Raw genomic sequence first — 12,129 nt, 5'->3', positions numbered from 1 at the left:
GTTGGTATGGATTTGATTGCTATAAAGGCATTTTAATCATATCAAAACTTGGTTTGGTATTCATATTAGTTATATTGGTTTGGATGGAAACTGTTTTTTGGATGGAAATGTTGATCGCGTGGTCTCGTCCGGGCTTGGGTTGGGTGACGGTGAATACGGATGGCGCATCACATTGGAATCCCGGCTGAGCGACGTCAGGTGGGGTAATAAGGGACAGTGAGGGCCGATGGCTGGTGGGTTTTGCCCTGAACATTGGGGTTTGTACAACACTGGTCGCCGAACTCTGGGGTGTATACTATGGTCTCGTGTTGCGTGGGAGAGAGGGTGGAGACGGGTGGTGTTGGAGGTGGATTCGGAGTTGGTAGTTGGGTTTTTACAGTCAGGGGTTCGGGAGATGCTTCCGCTGGCTTTCCTGGTACGGTTGTGTCATGGCTTTATTTCAAGAGACTGGATAGTTCGGGTTAATCGGGAAGTTAACCGTCTTGCCGACAGGTTAGCAAACTATGTTTCTTCTATGCCACTTGGTTTTCAATTATTATATGTTTGTCCGGAGAGGTGTTTCCCGGTGTTGCGGGAGGATATGAGGTTTGGCTAGATTCCTCGAATGGTTTGTATGTAATTTTGTTTAAGTTTGAATAAGAAGTAGGGGACATTGTCCTCTCTTCGTTACCAAAAAAAAAGAAAACACTCTTATTTGAAGAAGACTAATTATAGATAATAGTGAACTTCGAAGTTACATGTTTGTGTAATGTAATTCAGATCTTACTTAATTAAGCAAATCTCTTAATTGTATATAAAACAATCATGTGGTAGGAGACGACTTCGTTTTGTGAGGTCAACTGGAGACGACGACTTAGCTAGCATACAATAATTGCATTATACCAACTAAACCAATATGACAATTAATGTGCGACTAAACCGATACTATAGTGCGACTGAACCAACACTCTCTCTATATTTGATAATGCATGGTGAAAGGAACATCTATGAACAAAATCATGACTTGTACGAACTCTTTTTGTCCAAGTTCGCTAACCCTTAAAATAAGTTGTAATATTTTTCTTTCAGCTTTTTGATGGAGAGCGAAGCTAATTTATGCTATATTTGTTGGAATATTGGTTTGAGAAGGAGGAAACAGAGTGAGAGATATATGCACAAATGATTTTCATCATACTTGAGGTACAAAAAAAGTGTCCAGCCATGCTTGATTGATGGTAATTAAACTTGTTCAGAACAATTTAAATTTCTTATAAGAAGTCTATATATAAATCTTAGCCAAATTTTTGCACATGTTTCAACTTACAAACGGATCTTGATTAGAACGTCAAAATTTGACGAAAAGACAACAAAAATAGATCGAGAATCCTCTTCTCAGAATTTCGCACAAGAACTCTTTAGGGTTGAGAGTCCTCCTCTCTAAACTTTAGACAAAGCTATCTTAAAACTCTTTTATTCAGTGATCAAAATTGTCTACAATCTACCTTAGATACTTACTTAAATAGAAATCATAAAATGAAAACCCTAACATAATTAAGCTGATTTGAAAATAAAATTTGAAATATAAATAAAGCCCATACGAATTAAATCCAAAACTAAAAACAATAAAGAGATCTAGTCGCGACACTGGTATCGTGATCATCGCAAAGATGCGCTGCAACAGCTTTCGACATTGTTTTTTTTTCCAAAACGAATCAAGAAGTATATGAATCAAGAAGAAGCTAAAAACCCAAAGTGATCATTGTGGAGAAATATAAAGTGGGTGATCTTTTTTGAGCGAAAAGTTTTGGTGTCAAGTAATTTCTTGATGTACAAAAATATTCTGACAAGAATATATACAAAACTTTGAGAAGGGATAAAGTATTATGTTATTGCATGATATGCATTAAAAAAAAAATATACTTTAAAAAATCTACAAAAATTCGTTTTGACAATGATAAAAATATTAGAATTGTATTAGAATGGTCCATAAATATTGATTGCATCTATATCAACTTACATCACCTTCAATTTCCGCATATGGTTGTGGGAGGAAAGCTTTGTAAATAAAATTATAGAAGACTCAAACTACCCTAATCCAATTATAATTATTATTCAAAGTTTGTTTATGGATATAAATTGAAAAATTGAAGAAAGTTTGACTGAATAGATTACATTTTGAAAATATGAAGAAAACATTAAAATATTACCAGTAAAAGGCAAATGTATGTGTTGACTCTTGCCACATATTCATCACTCTATGATATCAAACTTGTATAAATTCCATCATTTGATTGAAGAAAAGATATCACCCATGACCCTTGCCTTTGATTGATGGTAAAAACTACTTTGTAAAAGGTAGCTAGAGAGTAAATTTTGTTCAATTCGTGGTGTTTGAGATATGGGTTTCTAATGAAATTTTATTTTAGTTTTGAAACCCTATTCCATTGTATCTTGTTCTTGTTGTTTTAGTTTATAGATCTGATATCTTAAGATCTAGCAAAAATTATTTTTTTTTAAACCGGAATATATATGTTTTTTAAAATTAGTTTCTTTTGTAAGAATTCTACATCCTTTTATATATATTATTATTAAAGAAGCTATGTGGAAGAAATTCATGTCAAAATATATTCCTGAACACAAAGAATACAACACGTATTGGTTTTGGCTTTTAGCATTGCGTAGAGATCATTAAAAATCTTGAGTGTAGGGGACATGTTAAGAGCATGTTAAGACATAAGGTTTTGACTTAGCTTAGCCTAAGAGTGAAATCTGATCCGGAGATAATAGTTGTTAAGACAATCATCATGCTTGCAAGGACTATATATAGTTTTCTTTCAAACCATGACTGAACATCTTCACGACATGTATCTCCTGGTCAGCTTCCGCTCTTAGGCAAAACTAAGTTGAGAACTTATGTTCTAACATGCTCTACATGACCTAAACACTCAAGTTTTGTAATGACCTTCACACATTGTTCAAACCCAAAGCCACAACTTGTTGTACTTGTATTCTTTGCATTCTCAGATTTATTTTGACGGTCATTGATTTGGTCTAGCCTCAAATGTAGAGTGATAGGAAAGTTCTTCGGGACAGCTTCTTTTTCTTATTTTCTAGAAGAAGTAAATCTTAAACTACTGTAAATATGGACAAAACAAGTAGACAAATTAAATAATTCAAGAATGGAATAAATTCGTAAAGATGTGTATATATCTCAACGACTTGTGATTCAGTTTGGTTATTGTTTTCTCCAAAACCATGTGACATATTTAAGAATTAAAACCGACATGGACATAGAGATGGTGCTTAGGCACTTTGAAGGCATGAAATATCTTAGCCAACTCTTTGCACATGTTACAATCAATCTTTTCTACTCAAACCTAAGTAGTTTCTCCAACGGCTGTTTTGAATTGCTTCAGAGAATGAAAATTTAAGTAATATTATAAACCATGAATAAAAAAAATATAACATAACTAAAATTTAAGCAATGAATGCATGCATATATAAAAGAATGAAATTGAAAAAAAAAAAAGATAAGCTCTTGATGTTAAAATCAATATAATTTGGTCAAATATTTGTCAAGTAAATTGTTAACAATAACTTGATAAGCTCTTTCGGTTGGATGATAACTATCCCAAAATATATAAGTCGAAGAGTTTGAACACGTGAATGGGTTCAATGAGTTGCACAAATAGGATATCGCAAGATTTCCTTTACCACAACATCCCTTATCAGCTACCTCAAAACCTGAAACACATTTAGATCAATTAAATATAGTTTAGTTTAAAATAGATAATAACTGAAAATAATATAATTTTAGATAAATCTGTGAGATGAACTTACCATATTTTTTAGGTTGTTGGATCATGTCGAAAAGAGTATCATAAACATTAATGTAAGGATAACACCATCCAACTCTTTATCTAAAGAATCAAGTGCTGGAGAAAGTCTTGAATTGAATTGTTTCGCCATGTTGTTGAAAGGTTCATTGCATCCTCTTGTTAATAAACCCCCAAACACAGTTCTTTGAAGTGGAACACAACCAACAAGAACTGCACTAAACACTCCGATTTTTCGAGCTCCAAGCTTATGTAACTCCTAAAATTAGTTATATATAGAAACATTATTTTTTGGATTTAAGTATATCATTAATTAGGTTATATATACCTGCAATTATAGTACTTACCTTCACAAATTTGACAGCAGCGTCAGCCAAAATATTGGCATATGAGGTACGATCATACGTATGAGCTCGAGGTAAATAAGTGTGAGCAAGGTCATTGCTACTAGACACTACAAGAAAGAAACTGTTTTCCACAATATCTTTAAAATATAGATAACCATAACAATAACGAGCCATCAATATGTTTAACGTATAAGTTATATATAATACCTTCTAAATATGATGAACAGTTGGTTGGAGCAGCAGATGTCGGCTGGAGCAGCAGATTGTGTGAACAGTTGGTTGGAGCAGCAGATGTCGGCTGGAGCAGCAGATTGTGTGAACAGTTGGGTGGTTTCACTGGCTGGAGTAGCAATATATATTGTTTTTTAAAAATATCTCAAAAACAAAATAAAGATTCTCACTATGATATTCTTTTGCCGAAACAATGAAATAGGTTTTTTGAGTGAATATAGGGCTAAAACTGTCTGGAAAAATGGAGCAAATTATTGAATTTAGGATATTAGATACTAAATTAATTGGTCTTCTAAGTCTATGAAGTGCAAATACCCTATATATATTCTCACTCATATTGAAATAAGTAAAACATAATATATATAGGCCATTTTAATATCATGCATGCGGCTTGATCTGATTGATCGTGGAGATACTATTTTCTTATAAGTTATAACAAAACCCTAAGTCCTACCAAAAAAAATAACAAAAACCCTAATTTATATATCTTATTATAATCAGCAGCGGCCTTACAGCTTCCTTTGAGAAATCAGAAGAGGAAACGAACAATGGCGATGTTAGATCTTCCACGTGATTTGTTAGAGAATATACTCTCTAGGTTGGACGAAGAGTTTCTAAGACAGTTGTGATGCACTTGCAAACTGTTTAACGCTTACAACAACGCTTCCAAAAGAAGCAAGGGAAGTGCTCGTTATGATGAATTCACAGCTTTTTATATTGAACGTTGATATCGACGGACGTCAAAGCTACACCGTTATTAAATTCAGCAGATTACAATACAATGACCAATACCGTATTGACGTTGCTCGTGATCAATTCGATATATCCAATATCTCTCACTGTGATGGTTAATTGTTGTTACATACCACGTTCGACAACATGCTTATCAATCCGATATATCCGATATCAATTCGTTATTTTTTAAAACAAAAATCTGATGTGACCAAATTTTATTGGCGAGGTGACTTGTGCTTTATAGTATAAGGATTACAAAAATAATGCTGCTATCACAAAATAATGTATCATCACGTCTTTGGTAACCGGTTCGGCTTAGCCAATTTTCCAACTCTTTTCATGGTCTGGTTTATTGCATCAGTTTTGAATTGCTTCATAGATTCTTTGGGCCTTAAGATGTCTTACCAATTCAACTGTGATTGTTTTCTTTGTTTAGAAAGTAATCTTTATTCAAAGTATATGGGATATAGCAATAAATTTGTAATTGAGGAAATTTTGACTGAATAAATTAATTTTGAATATATCAAAAAAATATGATATCATACCATAAAAGTCATATGTATGTACTTATCATTATTGCCACATATTCATCACTCTATGGTGTCATGGTTCTATAAATTCTATCATTTGATTGACGAAAAGATATCACCCATCCTCTGATTGCTGATATAAATTGTCTTCTAAAATATCATATATATGTAAGTTCTGTTTGATTGGTGGTGTTTTGGATATATATGGTTTTCGAATGGATTTTATTTTTGTTTTTAAAACCAATTCAATTATATAGTATTCCTGCATTTGTAGATTTTTGTTAGATTTCAGTTTAGAGGCATCTAGATCCAGAGATCTGAAGTTTTGACAACAATTTGCATATGAAACCTCATATGTTTTCACCTTATCAGTTTCATCTCATTCACTTTTAGAGTAACCATTTGCAGCCTAAAAATGAATGAGATGAAAATGATGAGATGAAAAAAATTGAGATTTATAGTTTTCATCTTGTTCATCTCCTGTAGGGTGGAGGAATTTTTTTTCCTTTTCTCTTATTTATTCCTCTAATATGAGATGAAGAGATTAATAATCAATTTTTTCATTTTTAATTCAAATGGTACACTTCTGGATGAATCTATGTGAAAACATGATTCTTCTCTTTCATCTCTTTTTTAGTGGTCATCCATTTGCAGCCTTAATCATGGTCTTAGTTTTTTTAGATAACTTTGGCATGCAATAACTGTTATCTTAGTTCTATCATGTATTTATTGTAGTTTTCTGGATTTGGTATCCAGATCTTGGTTCACAAGTTTTCGGTTTTAGATTTGGTATGAAATTTTGATTGAATCGTATTGATGTTTCACTTGTTTAAACATTTATATGTTATGAACACTTTGTGTTTTCAATTATAGTTTAGATTTTTTAGAGGCATCATATGATAGCAAATGATTATATGAAACTCGAATCTGTTTATAAATGAATTTTGTGTATAAACTCTATTTTTTATTGTTATCACGCAAGTAAACACAATAGGCTTCTAAAATCTTAAATCTCTAACGCAATGGCAAATCTTTAACGTTGGGGTTACTTCATTGTTTTCTCCGTCTTTGAATTTCTTTAGGAGTTTCATAAAGTTTCAATTTTGATTGTATGTTGTACTTCTATCCGTCTTTTGAAGGAATTTGAATTTCTTTATGAGTTTCTTAAGGTTTCAATCGTGTGAAAATGTTTTGATATTATTTACCAATGTGGAAAGAATTTTTTTTTTCTTCTTCTTTTTTTGAAGCCTAATCCATGTTTTTTATATACCTATGGGATTATACATAGTCGTTAGTTTTTCACACACATATAAATATATTCTTACTAAAGAAGCTATGTGGGAGAATTTGCATGTCAAAATATATTTGCGAAAACAAAGAATACAACACGTTTTGGTTTTGGGTTTTAGCATTGCGTAAAGATCATTAAAAAGCTTGAGTGTAGGGGACATGTTAGGAGCATGTTAAGACATAAGATTTTGACTTAGCTTAGCCTAAGGGTAAAATCTGATCCGGAGATAAAACTTGTTAAGACAATCATCATGCTTGCAAGGACTATATATAGTTTTCCTTCAAACCATGACTGAATGTCTTCACGACATGTATCTCCTGATCAGCTTCTGCTCTTAGGCAAAACTAAGTTGAGAACTTCTGTCCTAACATGCTCTATATGACCTAAACACTGAAGTTTTGTAGTGATCTTCACACATTGTTCAAACCCAAAGCCACATCTTGTTGTACTTGTACTCTTTGCATTCTCAGATTTATTTTGACAGTCATTGATTTGGTCTAGCCTGAATTGAATAGTGATAGGAAAATTCTCCAGGACAGCTTCTTTAGAGACCAACTCTCGTTTTCTTTCTAGAAGAAGTAATAGATATTAAACTGCTGCTAATTTGGAAGTGGACAAATTAAAATGTTAATTTAAGAATGGAATAAAGTCGTGAAGATGTGTATATATCTCATCGACTTGTGTGATTCGACTTGGTTCACCTTTTCTCCAAAACCATGTGACATGATTTAAAAATTAAGTATTACAAAAATATACGATTTTTTGTAATATTAAGAACATGATGCTTAGGAACTTTTGTTTAATCTAAAACTGCTAGTTTTTGGTTTTTTTTATTTGTATAGTTGTCTACAGGTTTGGCTGCAGGATATGAATTTTAAAGTTCTAATGTTTACAACTATCATACTTGCACTCTCTTTCTCTCCATCAAGTTAATTTTAGCTATATTTGTTGGAATATTGATTTGAGAAGGAGGAAACAGAGTGAGAAATATATTCACAAATGATTTTCATCTTACTTGAGGTACAAAAAAAGTGTCCAGCCATGCTTGATTGATGGTAATTAAACCTGTTCAGAACAATATAAATTTCTTATAAGAAGTCTATATATGAATCTTAGCCAACTCTTTGCACATGTTTCAATCAATCTTTTCTACTCAAACTAATTAAGTCGTTTCTCCAACGACAGTTTTGAGTGATATAATAAACATAATTGATGAATAAAAAGAATATAATATAATTAAAATTTATGTACATACATAAAAGAATGAAATTGAAAAAAAAAATAGATAAACAAACAAACAATATTAAGATGATCAAATCAATATAATTTGCTCAAATATTTGTCAAGTAAATTGTCAACAATAACTTGATAAGCTCTTTCAGTTGGATGATAACTATCCCAAAATATATAAGTCGAAGAGTTCGAACACGTGAATGGGTTCAACGAGTTGCACAAATAGGATATTGCAAGATTTCCTTTACCACAACATCCCTTATCAGCTACCTCAAAACCTGAAACATATTTAGATCAATTAAATATAGTTTAGTTTAAAATAGATAATAATTGAAAATTATAAATATATTTATTCTTAGATAAATTTGTTAGATGAACTTACCATATTTTCTAGGTTGTTGGATCATGTCGAAAAGAGTATCATAAACATTAATGTAAAGGATAACACCATCCAACTCTTTATCTAAAGAATCAAGTGCTGGAGAAAGTCTTGAATTGAATTGTTTTGCCATGTTGTTTAAAGGTTGATTACATCCTCTTGTTAATAAACCCCCAAACACAGTTCTTTGAAGTGGAACACAACCAACAGGAACTGCACTAAACACTCCAATTTTTCTAGCTCCAAGCTTATGTAACTCCTGAAAATTAATTATATTTATAGAATCATTACTTTTTGGATTTAAGTATAATATTGATTAGGTTATATATACTTGAAATTATAGTACTTACCTTCACAAATTTGATAGCAGCGTCAGCCAAAAAATTGGCATATGAGGTACGATCATATCTATGAGCTCGAGGTAAATAAGTGTGAGCAAGGTCATTGCTACTAGACACTACAAGAAAGAAACTGTTTTCCACAATATCTTTTGCTTTTTCTTCTCCAAAATGTTTTTTGATCTTTGATATATATTCTTTAAAATATGTGAGTTGATCCCACACCGATATAACTGACTGCAATATGAAACATAAATATTAGGAAAAGTTAAAAATGAATCACCTATAAAAAAAACCAACAATCATGATGATAAAATATTAGTTATAATATACCATGATTTGTGCTGTTAATGGATCATAACCAGTTCCTCCAGATGCAAATGTTACACCTTTAAGAAGATCCTCAGGCTTCAAATTCGGATTCATATATGCTGGTAATGTCTTAGCCAAACCTAATTTTTCAGCTGCAATATTTTATAACATACTTATAAAACTATATAAATAGATTTACTATTATAATGTATATAACAATAATTCAATTGTTACCAATAAGATCAGAAGGAACTCTTCCATCAGAAAACCTTCCAGTAGCGGAGCCTCCAGGAAAATCTTTGCCATATGGAGGGAAGTTACACTTTAGAAGAGTGGGAAGATTATTGTTATTTCCTGTATCCATTATTGAATCTCCAAAAACTATAAGTGCTGGGATTGTTGTGTTCTTTCCTTGTGCTGCTGCATTAGCTTCAATGGCGATTAATGCCAAAGCAAGCCATAACATTTGAAGCTTCATTGTGTGTTGTTTGATTCGTTTACTTTTCTGTTCAAATTTGCTTGTGTGTTTTATAAATTCAGAGACATGTGTGCATGCTTATATATCTTGTTTCTGTTTGTTGGATTTCTAAACTTATCCAATTTGACATATGATATATCTAATTAGTTATTACATTGATATTATTTGTTAGGTTCTATGATATATCTAATTAGTTATTACATTGATATTAGTTGGAACGACAGCGAAATTTAATTGTTATTTCTTTCCCATAAATTGGTAACTAAATGGTGTGCAACTTGAATATATAACCGTAAATTAGTTAACATAAAAAAAAAATTGAATATGATATCTCAGCTTATGTACGTACACATGATTTTTTTTAAAATGTTTTATATCAGAAAAAGTCAAAGTATCGAAGTATCGAACGTCTAATTGTTTTTTTATACCATTAATAACTCAAACGTCTAAACGTTTTATCATAGTTAATTAAATAAAAATATCAAACGTCTAAACAGTAAAGTTTTAACCATGACTTCTCTCACATGGCTTGTCCATACCAGATTAATTCTAATTGGTGAACAAATTTGTTCAGTATTAGAAAATATATGTCTCTCTACATTATATATAGTACTAGATTAGAAAATAAACATTTTATATTATTAGAAAATATATGTCACTCTACATTATATACTGTACTAGATTTGAAAATAAACATTTTTCTATTATTAGAATGTATAGCTTACGTTATAAAGTGAACAAGTGTGTTCATTGTTAGGATAGAAATCATTTGGTAAATACAATTTAAGAGTTAGTAATTATTTTTAAATTTTGTAGCTAGTCAGAGTTCTAAGAGCAACATTAACCATGAGCTTTTAACTCATTCTTAGCCTAAGATTTGCTAAGAATTTTCTTGTGTTTTTGTATGTATACGTTTTCTTCACCATACATATGGGGTAGATTAAAAGTGATTCGCCACGCCTAGTTGATAGTTAAACCTCTGAACTATATAAATTATCCTTGTTTAGAACTTTTTTGTGTTTGAAAATGTGTACTAGATTAGATTACATAGGCATAATTATCCAAAGCTCTTTCGGATTATCTAGCCATAAACCTCTTACTACTGAATTTTAATGAATTTTGGTGCATTCTCAAAATTGAGTGTTTAAAGACTCTAACGCTTATACTCACTATTAATTCAAAGTCTTTTAACGAATTTTGGCTCGCACAATTCAGTTATATTGATCATTTTTTTTCTTGTAGTTTGTTTTGATATACGATAAATCTATACAAACTTTCAGAATTGGATTTTAATAAACTTTTGATAATATCATATCGTCGATGTTATTTCAGTTGGAAAAAAAATGTTATTATTTCAGTTGTGTCATTTTTTGTAAGTTCGTTTTGTGTTTGTAGCTATAACTTATATTCTATTGTAGATGCATCATGATCATAGAAGATATATTTTCCGCTTAATATTTTCACTTAATAGGTGTGTGCCAAAGTTGAGAGAAAACTTGAATGTTTATTGATCATAAACATAGATATATATATATATATATAGTACAAGAGGTTAGGTTTTATGTGAAAGATTAAATATCCTAATCATAATTGGAGTATAATGGACCGGGCCTAATACTCCCCCTCAAGTTGGAGCGAGGAAGTCACAAGCGCTTAACTTGCCGAGTAAATATCGAAACTGTGGACCATCGAATGCTTTAGTGAGAATGTCTGCGAGTTGTTCAGTGGTACCAATATGAGCTGTTGCAATGGTGCCATTAAATATCCTAATCATAATTGGAGTATAATGGACCGGGATTAATAGTTACTTCTGGAATAATTCTGCTACTACAAAAGTAATGTATCTCCTCATCTTTGGTAAACCGTTTGGCGTTAGCCAACGTAACTCTTTTCATGGTCTGGTTTATAACATCAGTTTTAGATGCATGTGGGAAAGAAAGGCTTTGCAAAAAGTCTTATAGTCTCTAAAGGCTGTTCTGAATTGCTTCATAGATTGTTTGGGCTTTAAGAGGTCTTGCCTACCAAACTCTGATTGTTTACCATGAAGATAGAGATAATTTTTCTTTAGAAAATAATCTTTATTCAAAGTATATAGGATATAGCAATAATATAAAATTGAGGAAAGTTTGACTGAATAAATTAATTTTGAATAGGTTATAAAAATATAATACTATACCATAAAAGTCATATGTATGTACTTATCTTTGCCACATATTCATCACTCCATGGTTGTATAAATTCTATCATTTGATTGAAGAAAAAAGATATCACCCATGTTTTGATTGATGGTATAAGTTATTTTCTAAAATATCATATGTATGTAAGTTTTGTTTTGATTGGTGGTGTTTGGGTTTGGGTTTCCAATGGATTTAATTTTAATTTTGAAACCAGTTAGATTATCTCGTATTCTTGTGTTTGTAGATTTTTATTAGATTTCAGT

The 12,129-nt window shown here is 31.4% G+C and overlaps 1 protein-coding gene and 1 pseudogene across 3 annotated transcripts; both read right to left on the bottom strand.

Annotated features, from left to right (window-relative positions):
• Positions 1-3,529: 3,529 nt before the first annotated feature.
• LOC17887975 lies at positions 3,530-4,336 on the bottom strand (annotated as a pseudogene).
• A 3,930-nt stretch (positions 4,337-8,266) lies between these two features.
• Positions 8,267-9,689, bottom strand: LOC17890244 (GDSL esterase/lipase At1g58725). Of its 3 annotated transcripts, XM_006295389.1 has the most exons (6): positions 9,446-9,689; positions 9,233-9,363; positions 8,912-9,136; positions 8,733-8,820; positions 8,565-8,645; positions 8,267-8,460 (listed from the first exon to the last, which is right to left on the bottom strand). In XM_006295389.1, exons 1-6 carry the CDS (start codon positions 9,687-9,689, stop codon positions 8,267-8,269), a joined length of 963 nt encoding a protein of 320 aa, XP_006295451.1. The 3 variants fall into 3 exon arrangements, with proteins under 3 accessions (XP_006295451.1, XP_023640842.1, XP_023640844.1); XM_023785074.1 differs by having other exon boundaries at positions 8,565-8,820; XM_023785076.1 differs by having other exon boundaries at positions 8,267-8,448; positions 8,565-8,820.
• Positions 9,690-12,129: the final 2,440 nt, after the last annotated feature.

This window comes from Capsella rubella, unplaced genomic scaffold (assembly GCF_000375325.1).
Source record: "Capsella rubella cultivar Monte Gargano unplaced genomic scaffold, Caprub1_0 scaffold_4, whole genome shotgun sequence".
In the NCBI taxonomy this organism is placed as follows: Eukaryota; Viridiplantae; Streptophyta; class Magnoliopsida; order Brassicales; family Brassicaceae; genus Capsella; species Capsella rubella.
The sequence above is the reverse complement of the archived record's forward strand: the minus strand, read 5'-3'. Positions and strand labels throughout refer to the sequence as shown.

Coding starts and splice junctions, on each gene's coding strand:
- LOC17890244 (XM_023785074.1), bottom strand. CDS start 9,689: ATGAAGCTTCAAATGTTATGGCTTGCTTTGGCATTAATCGCCATTGAA. Junction 9,364..9,445: donor AGTTCCTTCTGATCTTATTG/GTAACAATTGAA, acceptor AAAATATTGCAG/CTGAAAAATTAGGTTTGGCT. Junction 8,461..8,564: donor CCAACAACCTAGAAAATATG/GTAAGTTCATCT, acceptor AATATGTTTCAG/GTTTTGAGGTAGCTGATAAG.